The sequence below is a fragment of the Diospyros lotus genome, chromosome 2 (assembly GCF_014633365.1).
Source record: "Diospyros lotus cultivar Yz01 chromosome 2, ASM1463336v1, whole genome shotgun sequence".
NCBI lineage: Eukaryota > Viridiplantae > Streptophyta > Magnoliopsida > Ericales > Ebenaceae > Diospyros > Diospyros lotus.
In genome coordinates, this window is record NC_068339.1 from 11500694 (window position 1) to 11520398 (window position 19705).

General features: G+C 36.4%; 1 protein-coding gene across 4 annotated transcripts in view; it reads left to right on the top strand.

The window, feature by feature from the left end:
- The window catches only part of LOC127795604 (vacuolar protein sorting-associated protein 54, chloroplastic), a 74565-nt gene that overhangs the window by 3498 nt on the left and 51362 nt on the right, over positions 1 to 19705 (top strand). For 3 of the 4 annotated variants that reach the window (XM_052327386.1, XM_052327385.1, XM_052327383.1), the window contains exons 2-7: positions 13768 to 13830; positions 15347 to 15426; positions 16521 to 16638; positions 17089 to 17166; positions 18993 to 19149; positions 19324 to 19409. In XM_052327386.1, coding sequence (XP_052183346.1) covers positions 13768 to 13830; positions 15347 to 15426; positions 16521 to 16638; positions 17089 to 17166; positions 18993 to 19149; positions 19324 to 19409 — 582 coding nt within the window. The remainder of the gene's footprint in view (positions 1 to 13767; positions 13831 to 15346; positions 15427 to 16520; positions 16639 to 17088; positions 17167 to 18992; positions 19150 to 19323; positions 19410 to 19705) is intronic. The other variant, XM_052327384.1, reaches the window with a different exon arrangement.

Here is a 19705-nt window from a genome sequence, read left to right on the forward strand (position 1 = left end):
GAAGCATGGAAATGCATGGGAGAAGAGGGCATCTCCTGGCTAACGCAACTATTTAACGCCATCCTTAAATAAAAAAAGATGCCAGATGAGTGGAGGAAGAGTACTTTGGTTCCTATATACAAGAACAAAAGAGATGTTCAAAACTGTAAAAATTATAGAGGAATTAAGTTAATGAGTCATACCATGAAACTCTGTGAGAGAGTAATAGAGCAGAGGCTCAGAAAGAAAACAAAGGTGTCAGAAAATCAGTTTGGTTTCATGCCTGGTAGGTCAACAATGGAAGCTATATATTTACTGAGGCGTCTAATGGAAAGGTATCGAGATTATCAGAAGGACCTACATATGGTGTTTATAGATCTAGAAAAGGCCTATGATAGAGTCCCTAGAGAAGTATTATGGAGGGTTTTAGAGAAGAAATGAGTCAAAATAGCCTATATACAAGCCCTTAAGGACATGTATCATGGTGTAGAGACAAGGGTCAGAACATGCGGAGGGGATACTGAACCATTTACAACTACAATAGGACTGTATCAAAGTTCTGCACTAAGTCCATACTTATTTGCCCTAGTAATGGATGAACTCACTAAAGATATTCAGACAGATGTGCCATGGTGTATGCTATTTGCAGACGACATAGTGTTAGTGGATGAAACAAAAGAAGGAGTGAACACTAAGCTTGAGTTGTGGAGAAACAATTTAGAATTTAAGGGATTTAAATTAAGTAGAAAGAAAACAGAATATATGGAATGCAAATTTAGTAAAAATGCAAGAGTGGATGATGTTATAATAAAATTAGAAGACCAAATCTTACAAAGAAAAGACCATTTTCGATATTTGGGATCAGTGATTCAAAAAGATGGAGAAATCCACGAGGATGTTGCACATAGAATTAAGGCAGGTTGGCTAAAATGGAGAAATGCATCGGGGGAGTTATGTGATGGTAAAATCCCATTAAAATTGAAAGGAAAATTTTATAGGACAGCTATAAGGCCAGTCTTGCTGTATGGCTCAGAATGTTGGGCAGTCAAATACCAGCATGAGCAAAAGACGAGTGTAGTGGAGATGAGGATGTTAAGATGGATGTGTGGATATACAAGAAAGGAAAAAATTAGAAATGAAGTTATTCGTAATAAGGTAGGAGTAGTGCCAATCGAGGAGAAGATGAGAGAGACTAGACTAAGATGGTTTGGTCATGTGAGAAGGAGACTAAGAGACGCTCCTGTGAGGAGAGTTGATGAAATGGAACAATTAGTCACAAAAAGAGGTAGAGGTAGACCCAAGAAGACTTTGGGAGAGACATTAAAATTTGATATGAAATATATGGATCTAAATGAGAATATGACAAAAGACAGAAATACATGGAAGTCTAGAATTCATGTAGCCGACCCCACATAGTGGGATAAAGGCTGGATATGTTGTTGTTGTTGTAGGGTGATATTTCCTAGGGCTGGTTATGATATTTTCAGATTTGCCCTCCACTAATAATTAATATTACAAGAAAGCCACCCGCCTAACCCATAACTACATACAAAACACTGCATATTAACCTATCACTAATTCGAGACAATCTTCAACAATTGATGCATGAACAAAGACTTGCTTCAAAGAATATGTCTAGTTTGTTTGTGCTTAATTTTGATTTTGGTGCATTGCCATCTGTGCATGTTAATGTAGCCTCTTAGTGGTCTAGAAATGGAAATGGTTCTAATAGAGGAGGTTTTGTTTCACGTGGAGGTGGTTATATGCGTAGAGGAGGAAGAGGTCGTGGCAGGTCTACAGGTAGGAGAATCTATTGTCAGTAAGCCTAGTCATTTTGTGGACAAATGTTATCAGAGGTTTGATAGAAATTTCTAACGTACTTCAAATCAAAACTTTGGCAGAGGGGGTAATATGATGTAATTTGATCTATAGGCCTTTATAGCTACTCCCAATGAGTCTAATGAAGCTTTTTTGACCGAAATAGGGTTTGTACCAGGGGCTCACTGTGGCTATTTGCCCCAACCTTCAGAAACATAGTCTCAATCCTCTTTCTTCTCGTCCTATCATAGAGAACCTTCTTGGTTTGGACTTTGTAGATTCAGGAGCCACAAACCACATTACTTCTAGCCTTAACAACCTTTCTCTTTACTCTTCATACAATGGCAGTGACAAAGTTGCCGTGGGTAATGGTAAGAAACTTTATGTCTCTAATGTTGGACTTAGTCATTTTATACCCAAACAACTCCCACTTCCATCATTTCTTTACCTAATGTTCCTAATATGAAGACAAATTTTATTAGTGTTTCTCAGCTTACTAGGGATCATAATGTAGTTGCTGAGTTTCATTTTGAATTTTGTTTGATTAAGTACAAGGATTCAGGGCTGGTGCTACTTCAAGGGATTCTTAAAGATGGGCTCTATTAGCTGGCTCCAGCATTTGCTCATGCTGTATCCAAGGCCGTTTCCTCTGGCAAGCCCAAAACTTTTGCTGCTAATGTCCCTTCCTCTTTGAATAAATGTAAAGGACAAAGCGTGTCCTCTTCTAATATGTCTTCTAGTATAAATGTAGCTCATGTTAACGGTATATGTCAACAATGGCATGCCAGATTGGGGCATCCTTCTTTTCATGTACTTCAGTTTGTTTTGAATAAAATCAAAATTTCTTGTTCCAATTCTGGTCTTTACTTTTGTGATTCTTGCAAGGTAGGAGAATTACATCAGCTTCCCTTTGCTAATTGTAAAATCACAGCAAGAAGCCTTTAGAGTTGGTTTATTTAGGTTCGTGGGGTCCTTCTCCTGTCGTTTCTACTGAGGGGTATCGATATTATATCATTTTTGTTGATGCTTACACTAGGTATACATGGTTATATCCCTTGAAACTAAAATTTGATGCCTTGACCATTTTTAAAACCTTCCACAAATTCGCTGAATTACAGTATCAATCGAAATTTAAAGCTCTATAAACTGATAATGGTGGAGAATGTAATGCCTTTTTGCCTTATCTTCATACTTATGGGATTCAACCTCGGTTTATTTGGGATGACGTCTTTTTGCGGATGCCCTGCCGCGGTGCCCCTTTTCAACCTCGGTTTACTTTCTCTTATACATACCAACAAAATGGTGTAACTGAAAGAAAACATCGACATATAGCTGAGATGAGTCTTACATTATTAGCTCATGCTCATATGGCTTTGAAATTTTGGATAGAAGCTTCAAATTGTTGTCTACACCATAAACCTATTATCAGCCTCACCTTTTAAGTTTCAGTCTCCTTTTGAACTTATTTACCACAAAAACCCAATTATCTGCAACTTTAGCCCTTTGGATGTGCTTGCTTTCCTTATCTTAGATCCTATAACAAGCACAAATTCAATTGTCATTCTACCAAGTGTGTGTTTTTTGGTTATAGCCATGTTCAAGCTGGATATACGTGTTTGCATCCATCAGGAAGAGTCTGTGTGTCTAGACATGTGTAGTTTAATCTAGAGGAGTACCCCTTTCCTCTTTTGTTTCCAACTCCTGCTTCTTCTTGTCACTCCCAGACAACATCTAATAGTCCTTCCACTATGTTTCTTTATTCTCTTCCTTCCTTCTCTTCTGCTTCTTCTTCTCCTACTCAAGTAGCACAACCCTCTATCCCCACCTCATCTCCTTCTATTTTTGCTGATTCTTCTTCTTTTACTTATCCCTTGCCCACTAACTCTGATCAACAACCAATACCACCCAAGTTACCTAAACATAAAGCTGTGCCAGCTCCTTCCATTCATCCTATGGTCACCAGATCCAAATCTAAGCAGCTTGTTGTCACCTCTCCTCATGCCTTAGTGAGTTCCCTAGAACCTAATTTTGTTCATGAAGCTCTCTTAGATTCTAATTGGGTTAGAGCTATGGAAGATGAATTTTTTGCACTGCAACGTAATCATATATGGGAACTTGTTTCCTTTTCTTCATATATGAATATGTTGTTTTAGACTCACTGGTTTTTGCAGATTTAAATGAACAATTCTCTCTCAAATACGTTTCCCACTCTTAGATTAACAAAAATAAATATTAACAATAACATAGAGTAAAGAATTCATAAAACTTAAACAGAGACCAAAAAAACCAAACCACAAGAAGCCGATATTTATCTTGGTTCGGATTGCAAGTATTGCAACCCTACATCCAGCAGTCAAAACACCCCGCGAGTAGTCTTCTTTATTCCAACCAAATGATTTGTACAACATCAAGTTCCCTCCCGTCTATTCCTAAGTACCACAAACCCTCATTCCCTAAGATTACAAAGCTATATTTCTCTAGCTTTTCTCTCAGAATGATCACAACACTCGTTACAATAGAAAATGAGAGCAAAATTGCATTCTAACTGGTTACCCCTCGCCCTCTATTTATAATAGGGGCAAGCATACCAATGAAACTAATCGGAATTTAGATAATTCTGGTTTGACGCCATAAAATACACTAATTACATTTAGGGTATAATTTCTAACTGTCTATCTAAACCAACCTTAGCCGCTTTATGTCACTGCCTTCACTAATCTTCTAGGTTAACTCAAAGGCACACATATCAACGGAATCTAATTGGCTGCAAGTGGGTGTTTAGAGTTAAGTATAATTCTGATGGGTCGATTCTTAAGCATAAAATTCGGTTAGTAGCTAAGGGTTTCATCCAAATTCTTGGGATTGACTATGCAAAAACATTTAGTCTTGTTATCTAGGCTCCTACTATTCGGGTATCGTTTTCCTTGGCTGTTACTTTTGGTTGGGATATTTAACAAGTTGATGTTAACAATGCTTTTCTTAATGGTGATATAAATGAAGAGGTGTTCATGTCATAGCTTGAAGGCTTTGTGAGTTCCCAATTTTCTTCTCATGTTTGTAGATTGATAGTCCCTTTATGGTCTTAAACAAGCTCCTCGAGCTTGGTACACAAAACTAAGGCCTGCCTTGCAAGATTGGGGCTTCATAAGAGCTATGTCTGATGCTTCTATGTTTATTAAAAGAACCTCCAAGTATACGTTGTTTATTTTGGTGTATGTGGATGATATTATTGTTATGGGGTTTGATTTTGTAGCTCTTGAAGCATGTATTCAGGATTTGGATACTCACTTTGCCCTTATGACTCTAGGATCTGTCAATTACTTCCTAAGATTTGAAGCTTATAGAGATTCTGCTGGTATATATCTCACTTAATCCAAATACACTTTGGATTTATTGAAAAAGGCAGTAATGCAAGATTGCAACCCCTATGCTACTCCAATGAATTTGGGCGCTTCATTAACTGATGAGGATGACTTATTTTCTGAGCCATCTCTCTATAGAACCATCATTGGTTCTCTTAAGTATTTGACATATACTCGGCCAAATATAGCATTTGTGATGAATAAGTTGAGTTAGTTTTTGTCCTCTCCAAAATTGCAATATTGGTTAACTTGCAAACAGTTGCTTCGGTATCTTAAGGGGATTTTTGGTCTAGGCTACTTGTTTGCTCCTTCCCCTAGTGATTTGTCTTTAAGGGTGTTTGATAGCATGGAAAATACATGGAAAATGTCATATCTAAGGAATTGAATTCCATCTTTGGTGTTTGACACACTACATTTTCCATGGAATTGAATTCCATGGTACAACCATTAAAGTATATTTTAGCCTCTTTTCTATGGAAAATTCCATTTAGGGGGGAGGTGGTTTTTGTTTTCCATACAAGTTGGAAAATATTTTCTTTTTCAACTAAATGCTATCAAACACACCCTAACTGTTTATACTGATGCTGATCATGTGGACTGTAAGGTCACTAGAAGGTCTACCAGTGGGTTATGTGTCTTTTTTGGCAAGAACTTATTGGTTTGGGGCTCAAGAAAACAATATGTGGTGGCCAAATCTGTTGGCGACGCTGAATATAGGGCTGTAGCATAGGGGGTGACTAAGGTTTTGTGGCTCAAGTCTCTGTTTTTTGAGTTAGGTTATCCATGTGTTCATACTCCAATTCTATGGTGTGATAACCTAGTAGCCAAAAATATAGCTGAGAATCCAATTTTCATTCTCGTACCATGTACATTGAGATTCATGTGCATTTTGTTCGGGAGAAAGTAGAAAATGGTGATATTGAAATTTGAAGAATTAATTGTAAAAGAGAGTGGATTCTCAGCTTCATTGATTGAATTGATTTATACAAGAATGGGAGATAAGAATCCTACCTATTATACAAGTCTAACTTATCTACAAAACATAATTAGTTTAAACTTATAGATAATCTAGAAACTGAAAAACAAAATAAGCTAAAATAAAGGAGAGATATTAGGCCTTATTTCCAGCTTTGAGAAGACTGAAATAATAGGAGCATTATCTTGATTTTTACTTGAGGATAAACCTTCTGGATTTTATCTTAATTATCCACACTCCCCCTCAAGCTTGGGCTGAAAGATGATGTTCAATCCAAGCTTGGAGCTCATTCCATCAAAGATTCTTCTTGGTAAAGCTTTAGTTAGTATATCAGCAACTTGATTTGTAGTGGGAGTATATACCAGCTGAAACATGCCTTCTTCCAACTTTTCTTTAATAAAATGCCGATCTATTTCAACATGTTTTGTTCAATCATGGTGGACTGGGTTCTTTGCAATGCTGATTGCAGATTGATTATCACATAGAACTTGAACAGGTTTAGGGATAGCCACTTGAAGTTCTTGAAATAATCTCCTCAACCGTATTCCTTCACAAAACCCTTGAGCCATAGCTCGAAATTTAGCCTCCTCACTACTTCTTGCGACCACAAACTATTTTTTGCTACGCCAAGTAACTAAATTCTACCAAACAAAAGAACAATAGCCAGATGTTGACCTCCTATCACAAACAGAGCCAGCCCAATCAGCATCACTATACACTTCTCTATTCCTTGATTATTTGTTTTTCGGAACATCAAACCTTTGCCCGGAGTCAATTTTAGAAACTTTAAGATGCGATAGACAGTATTCATATGTACTTCTCTAGGATCATTCATAAATTGGCTAACATAACTTACTGGGAAGCTTATATCAGGCCGTGTGTGGGATAAATATATTAACTTTCCCACCAATCTTTGATACCTTCCTTTGTCAACTGGTGCACTTTCCTTGCCAAGATCTAACTTTGTAGTTGGATCCATAGGTGAATCAGCCGGTTTGCAACCCAACATTCCAGTTTCTTTTAGAAGGTCTAGAGTATACTTTCTTTGGGATACAGAGATACCTTCTTTTGATCTTGCAACCTCCATATCCAAGAAGTACCTTAGATTTTCGAGATCCTTGATTTCAAATTCCTTTGCAAGCATACCTTTGAGGTCGTTTATTTCTAGCTGGTTATTTCCTATAACAATAATATCATCCACATATACTATACGAATGGATAATTTACCTCCCATAGTATGTTTGATAAACAGAGTGTGATCAGCTCTAGGTGATTGTTTGAGTCCGTAGAGAGATCGTTTGAGTTTACATACCTTGTTTCTTGTATGATTGGATTTAAAACCATGAGGAATTTCCATGTAGACTTCTTTTTCTAGAGTTCCATTTAAAAATGCATTTTTCACATCTAGTTGGTGAAGAGGCCAATCTAAATTTGCAGCTAGAGACAATAGGATTCGGATGGTATTTAACTTTGCCACGGGAGCAAACGTCTCTTGGTAATCAATACCATATGATTGAGTGAACCCTTTGCTACAAGTCTAGCTTTGAATCGGTCAATTTGCCCATTTTCCTTATACTTTACTGTAAAAATCCACTTGTAGCCGACATGTTGTTTTCCAGGGGGTAGAGAGGTTATCTCCCATGTTCCATTTTTCTCCAAGGCATTCATTTCATCAAGAACAACCTGTTTCCACTGTGGCTGTTGGAAGGCTTCTGTAATTGTATTTGGCACCTGCACCTTATTCAAATTTGATAAAAACACACAAAACTTTGATGATAGATCCTTATAGGATATATAGTTGTGTATTGGGTGCTGAGTGCAAGATCTTATGCCCTTCCGTAAGGCAATGGGCTAATTAGTCTCATCAGTGGCTGCACTATCCAAACTGTCCCCAAGATTATTTCCACTGTCACTGTCCCTTGGAGAGGAATTGGGCTAGTTTCTTGGTTGGGCCGATTGCAGGATTGGTGCTCTTTCTCCTGTTGGGACTTCCTCCGAGAGTAGACCTGAAAATCTTTGGTGGTAGGAGGCTGAGGACTAAGGGAATTTGCAAGAGGATCTAGATGTATGGGTGCAGCAGATTGCAAAGTTTGCTGCTGCATAGGCTGTTGCTGCATAGGACTAGGAAGCTGCATAGGAAGAGTTTCCCAAAATTGATATTCTTGAGAATTATAGAGATGATTCTCCCCCTGAATATTAGTTTTGGGATAATAAGGTTGATGTTCAAAAAAGGTTACATCCATGGAGTTAAAAATACGTTTATGCTCGGAAGAATAGCACTTGTAACCTTTTTGATGAGGAGAATAGCCAATGAAGATGCATTTAAGAGATTTAGGGTCAAGTTTGCTTCGGAATTGCTGGTGTAAATGCACAAAAACAGTGCATCCAAAGATTTTAAGAGGGATATGAGATAGCAGCCGAGTGTGAGGATAGAATTTGAGAAGAATTTGACTCGGAGTATGATGATTTAAAGTTCGAGAGGGTAATCGGTTAATGAGATAAGTGGCTGTGAGAATGGCTTCACCCCCAAAATGTTTAGGGACATTTGTAGAAAATAGCAAAGAACGAGCCACTTCTAAGATATGTCGGTTTTTCTTTTCGGCTACACCGTTTTGTTGGGGTGTATCCACACAAGAACTTTGATGTATAATGCCATTGTTTGAAAGATAGGAACCAAGGATTGAAGAAAAATATTCCTTGGCATTGTCAGTTCTAAGGATTTGAATTTTGGTATTAAATTGTCTTTCAACCATAGAATGAAACAATTGAAAAATGGAACCAACTTCTGATTTTTCTTTCATAAGAAATACCCATGTAAACCGGGTATGGTCATCAATAAATGAAACAAACCAACGGGAACCAGTTATGTTTTTAACTCTAAAAGGTCCCCATACATCACTATGGATCATAGAAAAAGGATGTGAAGGAGAATAACTTTGACTAGGATAATTATTTCTCACATGCTTAGAGTATTGACAGATTTCACAATGTATTTGTTGTGAATTTTGATTCCTAAACAATGCTGGAAATAATTGCCTAAGGTAAACAAAGTTTGGATGTCCTAATCTATAATGCCATAACATAATTGCATCATTATGATTGGTGGTGGAATTGGAGAAACAAACTGAAGGAATGACCGAATAGGTGTTGTATTGAACTTGGTTATCTTCGGAGTTGATCTTAGTAAGGAAATACAACCCCGATCCTTCTTCAGCACTGCCAATCATCTTCCCCGAAGTCCGCTCTTGAAATTCACCTACATTCTTTGAGAATTTGGCAATACAATCTATATCAGATGTTAATTTACTGATAGATAATAGATTGCAATCTAGATTAGGTACTAAAAGAACCGATTTCAGCACAATATCCTTGGAGATAGTAACAGTTCCAGTTCCCACAACATTTGATAGAGAGCCATCAGCTACCCTAACAGTCCAGTTCTTGTCACATGGCTGGAAATCGGATAACAAACTGATTTGTCCCGTCATGTGATCTGAGGCCCCTGAATCAATCACCCAAACAGTAGATAAATCTCTTTTAGTGACAAACGCATGTAAGAAAGTACCTTTATGGGCTATGGATCCAGATGCTACGGTTGAGGGCCGATTAGGTTGAGTATTCTCAAACATAGACTTCAGCCACTCCATTTGTTCCTTGCTGAATGGTGTTGGTACTGCAACTGTAGTGGTCTCTTCTATGGACACAAGGTTGCCCTTACTTCTTCTTTCATGAGCTAGTTTCCAATCAGCAGGTTTTCCATGTATCTCCCAACAAGTATCCTTGGTGTGTCTTGCTTTATGGCAGTGATCACACCATGGTCGTCCCTTCCTTGGTTTGAAATTCTGTGATGAAGTGCCTCTGGTTACTAAAGCCGAGTGTTCCAGATTTGATGCTATTGGCTTAAGCATGATTTTCAGCCGGCTTTCTTCCCTTCGAACCTTGGAAAAGGCTTCTCGGAGATTAAGGAGTGGTTTTGTACCAAGTATCCTTCCTCTAACACCATCTAGATTCTTATTCAAGCCCATTAAGAACTTATATAGCCTCTTTTGTTCAGCAATCTTCTTGTATTTTGTAGAATCTTCTGTGCACTTCCATTCAATGTTATCAAACTTATCTAGTTGCAGCCAATATTTATTCAAAGAACTGAAATATTGAGTCACATATGATTCACCTTGTTTGAGATCATCAAGTAAGCTTTCAATCTCAAATAGTTCTGAGGTGTTTTCAACATGTGAGTAAGCCTCTCTAGCAGCCTCCCAAATCTCTTGTGCTGTATCATATAACATAAAATTTTCTCCTATATCATTGACCATAGAGTTAATGAGCCAAGACATTACCATGTTATTCTCGGCTTGCCAACTCCGATATGTAGAATCTTCCTCTGCTGGTTTGGTTGTCACCCCAGTCAAGTAATCATCTTTTCCTTTCCCTTGTATAAACATCAAGACGGATTGAGACCATTATAGGTAATTTTGCCCATTCAATTCATGTCCAGTAACAGTGAACATATGATTGTCAATGGGGCCTTGATTGTTGGTGGGTAAAGGGACGATTTCTGATGGTTGAGTACTCTTGCCGGCCATGTTGGTAAGTAGGCGAGAGATGAACTAGAAATCGATGACAAGCTTTTGGAAGAAAGAACGGAAGGAGGATTATCAGGAGATTCTTTGGCCAGAGAATGGCTCTGATACCATGAAGAATTAATTGGAAAAGAGAGAGTGTTCTCAGCTTCATTAATTGAATTGATTTATACAAGAATAGGAGATAGGAATCCTACCTATTATACAAGTCTAACTTATCTACAAAACATAATTAGTTTAAACTTATAGATAATCTAGAAACTGAAAAACAAAATAAGCTAAAATAAAGGAGAGATATTAGGCCTTATTTCCAGCTTTGAGAAGACCGAAATAATAGGAGCATTATCTTGATTTTTACTTGAGGATAAACCTTCTGGATTTTAGCTTAATTATCCACAAAATTAGATATGTTTCTACTCTTCATCAAGTGGCTGACATTTTTACTAAAGGATTGTCAAAGGACAAATTTTTGGCCCTATGTAACAAGCTTGGTTTGGTCATGTGAAAAGGAGACCAAGAGACTCTCCTGTGAGGAGAGTTGATGAAATGGAACAATTAGTCAAAAAAAGAGGTAGAGGCAGACCTAAAAAAACTTTGGGAGTGACATTAAAGTTTGATATGAAGTGTATGGACCTCAATGAAGATATGACAAAAGATAGAAATACATGGAAGTCTAGAATTCATGTAGCCGACCCCATATAGTGGGATAAAGGCTGGATATGTTGTTGTTGTTGTTTATGTAACAAGCTTGGTCTCAAGCTGTCACCTATGTATGGCAACCATGTTGCCACTCCAGACAGGCTAAAGATAAATTCTTTTTCATCTGCCATGGAGCCTGATTTGAGGGGGAATGTAGAAGGAATTGATGTTTGATCAGCTGCCGTACGGTATTCTTTGTTATGCTGTTATTGTATTGAATCAATGTAACTGTTATAGTTGTGTTTCTGTTATAGTTGTTATAAGCAATGTTAAAGTTAGGCGCTCAGTCGCTTTTGTCGTTCAAGGTAGCTAAGTATAAATACTTAGCTACACTTCATTTCCTGTATTGATTCATTTTCTGTGCAGTAAAGATTTATCAACTAAATCTTTTGTCTTTTAAACAAATGTATATATGATTTTATTTAAATCTTTCTAAGATTTGATAATAGCTTTTTTTGGATAAGGATTCCATACAAGCAGCCATAACTAATGCAAAAATTTAAAATAATCTAACCATTCATATTGTTTGTGAAAAAAAAAAGTGCTATTTTTTGTGCTTCAGAGCTCTGGTAAGAGTGTAACTTAAGCGTGTTTAGCTAAAGTCGCTGAGCTTCATAAAAAAAGGCCCTAAGCATGTTGCTTTCACGCTTTGTGCTTAAAGTCGCAGTTTTTTAACACTTAGTCTAATTACTAGATGGATGTCTCTATCATACACGTGATTAGGCCATTAATTTCTGTTTTGGTCCTAGGTCTAGCCTTCATTATCGAGGGTTTCATTTTTCTGATTTTTTTTACCATGCTATCTCATAACATTAAACTAGGATAGCACCAAGCATTAGTTTTTCACAATGTCCTCTTTTCATATACCACATGTCTAGCTTTAATACATCACCATACCATTGGACATGCTTTAAAGATACATGATTTTGTACAACCTTCCAACCCTTACTCATCATTTCCGTAAAACCTTAACAAATCTGTTGGCTATTATTATCAATTGTTCTATGCTACCTCTGACTATTCAATTTCCACGTGCTATTATTATTTTGTCTTGCCAATTTCCTAGTATATTGGGAAAATGTGGTATTACATCATACATCCTTCATTGGAAGTGCCAACACTATGAATGGTAGCTTTTAGATTCCCCAATGAGTAAAATCTCTGATATCCTTTAGGTCCATAAAAGAAGTATTATGTTTTCTTTCAAACTCACTGATTTCATGAAATGAATAAAATGTACCTCCCCCCTGAAGGGTAGAGTCCACCTCAGCAGGGGAATCTAGTTCCCCAACGCCTTGTATAAATTCCCAATTTCCTTCGTGGATTGGGTATCGAGAATATTGAAGAGAATTCTACTCTCTCTCTCATCTCTCTCTCGTTCTCTCCTCCCTCTTTCTCTATTTTCCTCTTCCTCATTATTCATTCTGTTCTCTGGTCTTTGTGGGTGACTTCCTAATTCATACCGGATTAGGAAGAAGAACGCTGTCAGGTTTAGGCTGCAACACAGTTTACCATTTGGATTCAGTACCTTGTTTCCATTCAAAAACCTAAATATTTGTACTACTGCATGCTCAGTAGAAGTGCATTACAACCTTGAGCAATCGTTTTCTATAATGTGGCTCAAAATCTTGTCCATCTTTCACCAAATTGACCTAAACTTAAAATCACCTTGATTCCCTTTGTGGAGGTGCATCATAAGCAGCTGGCCGCTTTACTAGTTTTATTAAGAGCTAGGGTTTTTCCCCGTTGATAAGAAAAGATTACATACAGACAGTACGAAAGGGGAAAAGAAGATTACAGACTAAAACAACTCATAAGGAAATTGAGCAAAAGAAGATGAGGAAAAAGGCACAAAGATTGAGCACCACAAAAAAGTGACAAGCTCTTCTCTCACCACATATCACAAAAAAGAAGTGAACAATTGATGTGTTGAGAATGTTTATTGGTCTGAATTTGTTAGCTCTACATATCTATGTCGAAATTTAGGTAGCTTGCTTCAAGTGAATTCAGCTCAGAAAAACAAAGGGCCCAGATCATAGAAAAGGCAAAAGATCAATACTCAAGTGCAACCAAAGCACTTAGTTCGTCTCATTTGTTCAACCTACTTCATATAAATTATCTTCTTTATATACATTTATAGTTGTATATATGTTTATGAACATGGGGTGCAAAGTTGGGTGATGCTGTTGTTTGGGTTGTTTGCTATTGCATGATACATTCTTGAACTTTACTTATCATGGGAAAAGTACATGCTTTGGAACTTCACTTTGAGGAGTTTATTTAATTTGTCTGGACCATGGTTATTTAAATGTTTAGTTCCTTTATGACCATTTCTTTCACTTGTTATATACAGCTTGTTGCATCCGCAGATTGTGCTGGAGCTTTAGATGTCACCGATGATTTGCAGAATTTGCTGGTATATTTGCAGCTATTGAACAAATTCCTCTATTTACAGACTTTTTTTTCTTAAATAAAGTTACATAGTATTGACTTAATTGTTAATTCTCCTCTAGACTTAATTGTCTAAGATTTATTTTGTAATATAGAAATATACCACTTGTTTATCAATGAAAACTATATGTTCTATAAATAACATACTCCAAGGTACATTGTCTTGAAAAGTGTAGTCCTACTAATAAAAAATTTAGGAAGTTAATGCCAATCCTTGATATAAATATCATCTGGTTTTTTCCCTCAATTTTGTTCCCTTTTAGTTGCATAACGAGAAACATGTCTCTAAATATATATCTCATAGGCACAAAAGTGAGTTGATTTTCCAAAACTGTAGTTGCATGAAATTAATACCTTTAATTTTTTTTTCTGTTGAAAAATTCATCAACTAGACTCCTTTGTTGAAAGAGTTCTAAACTTCAACAGGAATTCTATCTAGTCCGTCTTTACCATTTCTCATTTTTATCTAGCTCCTTTTATCTCGATCGCTTTAATTTTTCCAGAGAAGTTGTAGCTTACATTTCTAATAAAGGTATTAGGTTTTTTTATTTGTTAAACAGCTTTTCGAAATATTCTCCACTTGTTATTTAGTCTCATTTTTGCCCCTTACCACTTTTCATCATCCTCATTGCATTGGACATGGTTTAGGTCTCTAGCTTTTCATTCTCCTTATTTGAGCAAGAATGTATAGTATCTTGACCGAAGGCCATAAGCCTTCTTCTTGGCCTCGATTCTTCTTCTTGCCTTCAAATTTGTTTCAACTTTATCTTCCATAGGAGTGCCGAATCTCTTGTGGTGTACTAGTTGTTTAACATGGTTAGGCTTAAACACAATTGAGAGAAGAAGAAAAAGGATCCTGAATCATATGAGATGCTTAGGCAAATGCTTTGTGGTGTCTCTTCTAGAGTATTAGATGAAGGCATATACTAAGTGCTTTTGTCTAATGCTTTTAGTAGTTTTATGGGTTGCTCAGTACTTGTGAAAATGCATTCCATGGTGGTTAATATTTGCTGGGCCCAATGCAATTTGCAGTGTATTTTTTGTTTCCTTTGATTTTGCTGCTTCCTAAATTGTGTCATCTATGCACGTGTCAAATGTGTTATCCTAACTTGGTTCCTTCAATCCTATGTTACTCTGTTTATCATGTGCTTGTGTCTCAACATTTACACAGCCTGTCCCAAGCCCTACTTATGAGCATGGTCCTGGAAATTTGATATAACTTCTAAAATTGCATTTTACAGGAAATGGTTGCATATTAGATTATGTAGGAAAAATGGTGCATGATTTTTTGCTTGTTCAGAATTTTCAGTATAATTGCTTGCCTGTTCCTTGTTACTCAAAAAATTTGATCTTGAAGGTTCCATTTTTTGTACAAATTTATCTTTGGTAAGTAAAAATGTTGAAATATAATAGAAGAAACAAAAAGAGCGCTGAGTCTTTACAATACTTTTGCTGTCATACTTTCTTTTTATCTTTGACAGGATGCTGATGAGCTGGCAGGGCTACATTGTTTTCGCCACCTTCGAGATCATGTCTCTTCTTCAATTGATACGATAAACAGGTTAGTCTCTCTGTTGATGGTGTGGTTTGGAGATTTGGAACATATTATTGTTGTACTACTGTTGCTTCCGTTATAAAATTTAGGCTGAAACTTTGAAGAACCAATAGGCATCTCAAGAAAATTCCCTTGGCATTGATAAATGGTGGATTGTTCAAATTGACTAAAGCCCTTGGAAAATTGTTTGGTGATGATATGTTCTTGATATAGAAAGATAGGAATCTAGAGATAATAATAATGAATTGGCTTTGAACATAACTTTTTAGTTTTTGTGTTAACTAAAGAAATTATTGACAATATTGTCTCATTGCTTTTTTTTTTTCCTTTTAGTGCTGGTCCTGCTGCTGCTGCTACTACAACTAATATTATGATTGTGCAAGTTATATTATTAAAGTGCTCTTATGAAAAAGAAAAAAAAATAGTAACCATCATCATAATATTGGAGTGAAATATGACTGTATATGGGAAGTTTAATTTTCTAGTTACCATTTATTTGTTGGGGGGTGGGGTGGGGGTGGGGAATGGGTTGGGATAGCTCAGTTTAGGTATTGCTGGAAGCCAGAAGTTGTTCAAGAGTGGGCTGTTCTTAGCAGCCTCTTTTCTATCTGGGATTTACAAAGGAGATCAGAGGAGGGTACTTAATTTGCTTAGGAGGAGGATGTATTAGCTGAACAAACCTTGTGGGAATCCACTATCATCAGTAAAGTGAGGGGCCAAGTGAAAATCACCTAAAGGGCATCCCTAGGCACGAGGCTCCCTGCTTTGTGAGGGTTGTTCTTGTATGTAGCCTTACACTTGCTTTGCAAAGACTTTACACAACGCGAACCCCATGGCTTTCCGGTCAGAAAGACCATAAATAGGTAATCAATTTAAGTTTGTAACCTCTTATGTTTGTTAAAAGAATCCTATGGCAGTTGGATATAAAGCAGTAGAAAGCACCGCAGACCAGATATGCAACGGGACACATCTTTCTGCATTTCCATGTTCACAATTCTTCAAAGCAATTAGTTTAGATCATGTACAGTGACGAATCAACATAATCACATGACCATGATCACCATAATATGCATTGTTATTTATCAAGTTTGTTTTTGTAGCATTCTTTCAGCAGAATTTATGCGGGCATCCATGCATGATGTTGGAAATATGGATGCTATAATATTGTCAAGAGCAAAAGCAAGGGCAAACATACCCACAAATAGAAACGATGACGAAGTAAGTGTGATGTGCTTTTTTCCTTGTTGAACGTATACATGACTTGTTTCCGTATGATATACTCAAGCCTGTTATGCTCCTTTATTCCCTATCACTTGGTTTAGGCTCTTTCATCCCCTAGCACTTGGTATTATATTTTTGCCACCATTATCTACTTCTGCTTGTTTTATCTGTTTTTTTTTTTTTTTATAATTGTTATCTAATGGCTTCATCTTTTCTGGCCTTTGCTTTTTTTTTATATTGCCTGTTGACCGAAGTAATGATGCTGAGGTGTTTAAGCCCGCATTTTATATCCCAAAAGTTTATCCTACTGATCCTAGTGTGATATTTTTGGAGATGTTATTGCTTATTCTGCTGCGTGACTGTTTTTGCTTCAACTAGTGCAAGTTAATATTTGATTTTAAGAGCAGTTCTGAATTGTCAAAATAATGACTCTAGTTGATTATTTAGCAGGTTAAATTGGATGAAGAAGAAACCTCCAACTTTCGTGATCGACTTCTGCCTCTTATTATTGGTTTGCTAAGAACAGTGAGTAAACATGTCCAGACTTCATGGTTGACCTATGTTTTGTTCCTGTAGTTTATATGGATTATATGATGCAGGCGTAGTAGTTTTGATATGTGTCTTAAAATTTATGCTGATAGCAATTTTTGCTTAGTGGCAAGAACATTGCACAAGTTTTTGGGGTTTTGTTTTTAGCGTAAGATCTTTCTATTAGATTCTTTTTTAAATTTTAAGTTTTATTTTCTGTTGCAATAAGAAAACAGAGAATGAGTAAGAAGCGTTTGTCAAAATTTGAAGGATGAGAATTTATTATTTGAGGACAATTTATCATACCCTACAGTAAAAACCTACTGCTGCTCATAGCAGTGCAGGGAATTTCTTCAGTATTTCATAGTTTACTTGATTCAGTAAATTTGACTATCTTTATTTGAATCAAACATAGTCTATAAAGTTTAAGTAATGTTTCTTTGTTAAAATTGTGGCCTTGTCAACTGTGAGCTACCTTGTGATGAAGGACAGCAACAAAAACAAGAGAAAAAGAAGCTGAGAAGAGAAGAAAATCAGGGGAGAAGAAAAGGGGAAGCGAAGGAGGACAATATTCAATATTCCTCATTAGTTTTTTTAATCATCAAAATGCTACATTAGGTTTCTTAATTATTGACTAATGCAAGCCAGCTCAACACTGTTGTTTTACTTTAAAAGCACTATGCAGATAAAAGCAAGACAGTCTCTGGTTTAAGTTTTCAAGTGTTAAGAATTCCTAATGGGGAATTGAAATTTGCAAATCCTTATTTCTGTTTAATTTAGTCTTTAGCCTTCATTTTGTTTCTTTGAACTTGTGTTATGACCCTGGATGCTTCTGAGAAATAGTTGTTTATTCCTTGTGTCCAGAGCATGTCCAGTCATAAAAACTAATAATAGGACACATTTGGATGTGTTAGACATGGACAGAGTACCTAATATATGTTGTGTGCTTTTGAATGATTTATGATTGATTTTTAAGAATAGCTTTTGGGGCTATTCCTTAAATTTTGGATTCAGTATGATGATTAATATGGGTATGGATCTTTGACATTGAGCCACTGTATATCCATGGGTATAAAGGTGAAAGACAGAGGTATGTCCCTTTAATCAGTGGTTCATCAACCTTTCTTTCCCTTCTCCTAGGAAGGTTAATTCTACCTCTTTCTTTTATTTGCACGAAGTGTCTGTCCTTAGGCATGAATCAACATTTTAAGAATTTTATATGTTGTTCTGATGTCTCAATTGATGAATTTCTAATCTAAAGAAGAGAATTTAAATGGAAAGGTCTGAACCATGCTACTCAGAATGCAACTTGTTTTCGTATGTGGATGGGAATGGGAATGTGGTTAGGTACGTGTTCTAAAATGTGTTGTGATAGTGATATGTTTGTATAAATTAATTGTATTTGAATGCATGATACTTGAAATACAATTTCTTGTAGTAGTAATAATAAATATTATTTCTTCAATTTAATCTAGTAGAGACACATTTTCCAGAGCAAGATCACCTTTTCTATAGTATATTTTGCCTGTCAAAGCTCTGCTCTTGATAATCTCACTTTCTCTTCCTTCCTAATGGAAACCTTTAAGAGAATAGATGTGGAATAATTCACCAGTCTTGATGCATATGCAAAAATGAAAAATTTCTAGGATTATTGTTTTTTCTGCTGACATCTGTTTGAGGTTTGATCACAATGACCTTGCTGTCTTACTATTGTCAGGTCTTTCTGACAACCTGCCTTAATGATTGATATGAAGATGTTGTGAACATTTCTGTTGGAAGTGTTCTATCTAGGAAATTTCTTATGGCATACTGGTTATTTTCAGGCTAAACTCCCCTCTGTGTTGAGAATATACCGTGATACGCTCACAGCTGACATGAAAACTGCTATTAAAACTGCTGTTGCGGAGCTCCTTCCTGTTCTTCTGGCCCGACCTTCTGAGTCAGAGTTCGCTCCAGCAGAACGAGTAGTGGATATAGATGGTAGGTTAGACCGTATAATCCAGTTTTCATGCATGTTCATCAATATTTTTCACCATGAATAGTATATGAAATCAAGTACATTTTTTTTTAGTTTGAGACTCTTTTCCATGTTTCCATCGCTACAAATACTTTGCTTTTGTATTACAATTGTTATTATTATTATTTTCTTTTCAGGCGGTTCGTCACTCGCAAGCAAATTAAGAAGCTTGTCTTCTGAAAGTTTCGTTCAACTTTTGGCAGCTATCTTCAGTGTTGTACGGGTAATATTCACGTGGCAGTTTGTTTCCTAACACGTAGATGTATCCAATGATGTCTCTTTGGATTCTAACCAGAATTATCTGTCTTCTACAAGAACTAATATGTTGTATGCTACATACTCAAGAGTGCTTGAATTAGTCTCACAGCCAGCTACTCAGAGTACACAAAATAAAATATTGTAGGCTACATACAATTTCTTTTTTTCCTGTTAGTAATATATCAATTGCTGAGTGTTTGATGTATTGCCTGATTTTCTTTAATCTTCTCCTAAAAACTGTCTTATCAATTGTTAGATTGG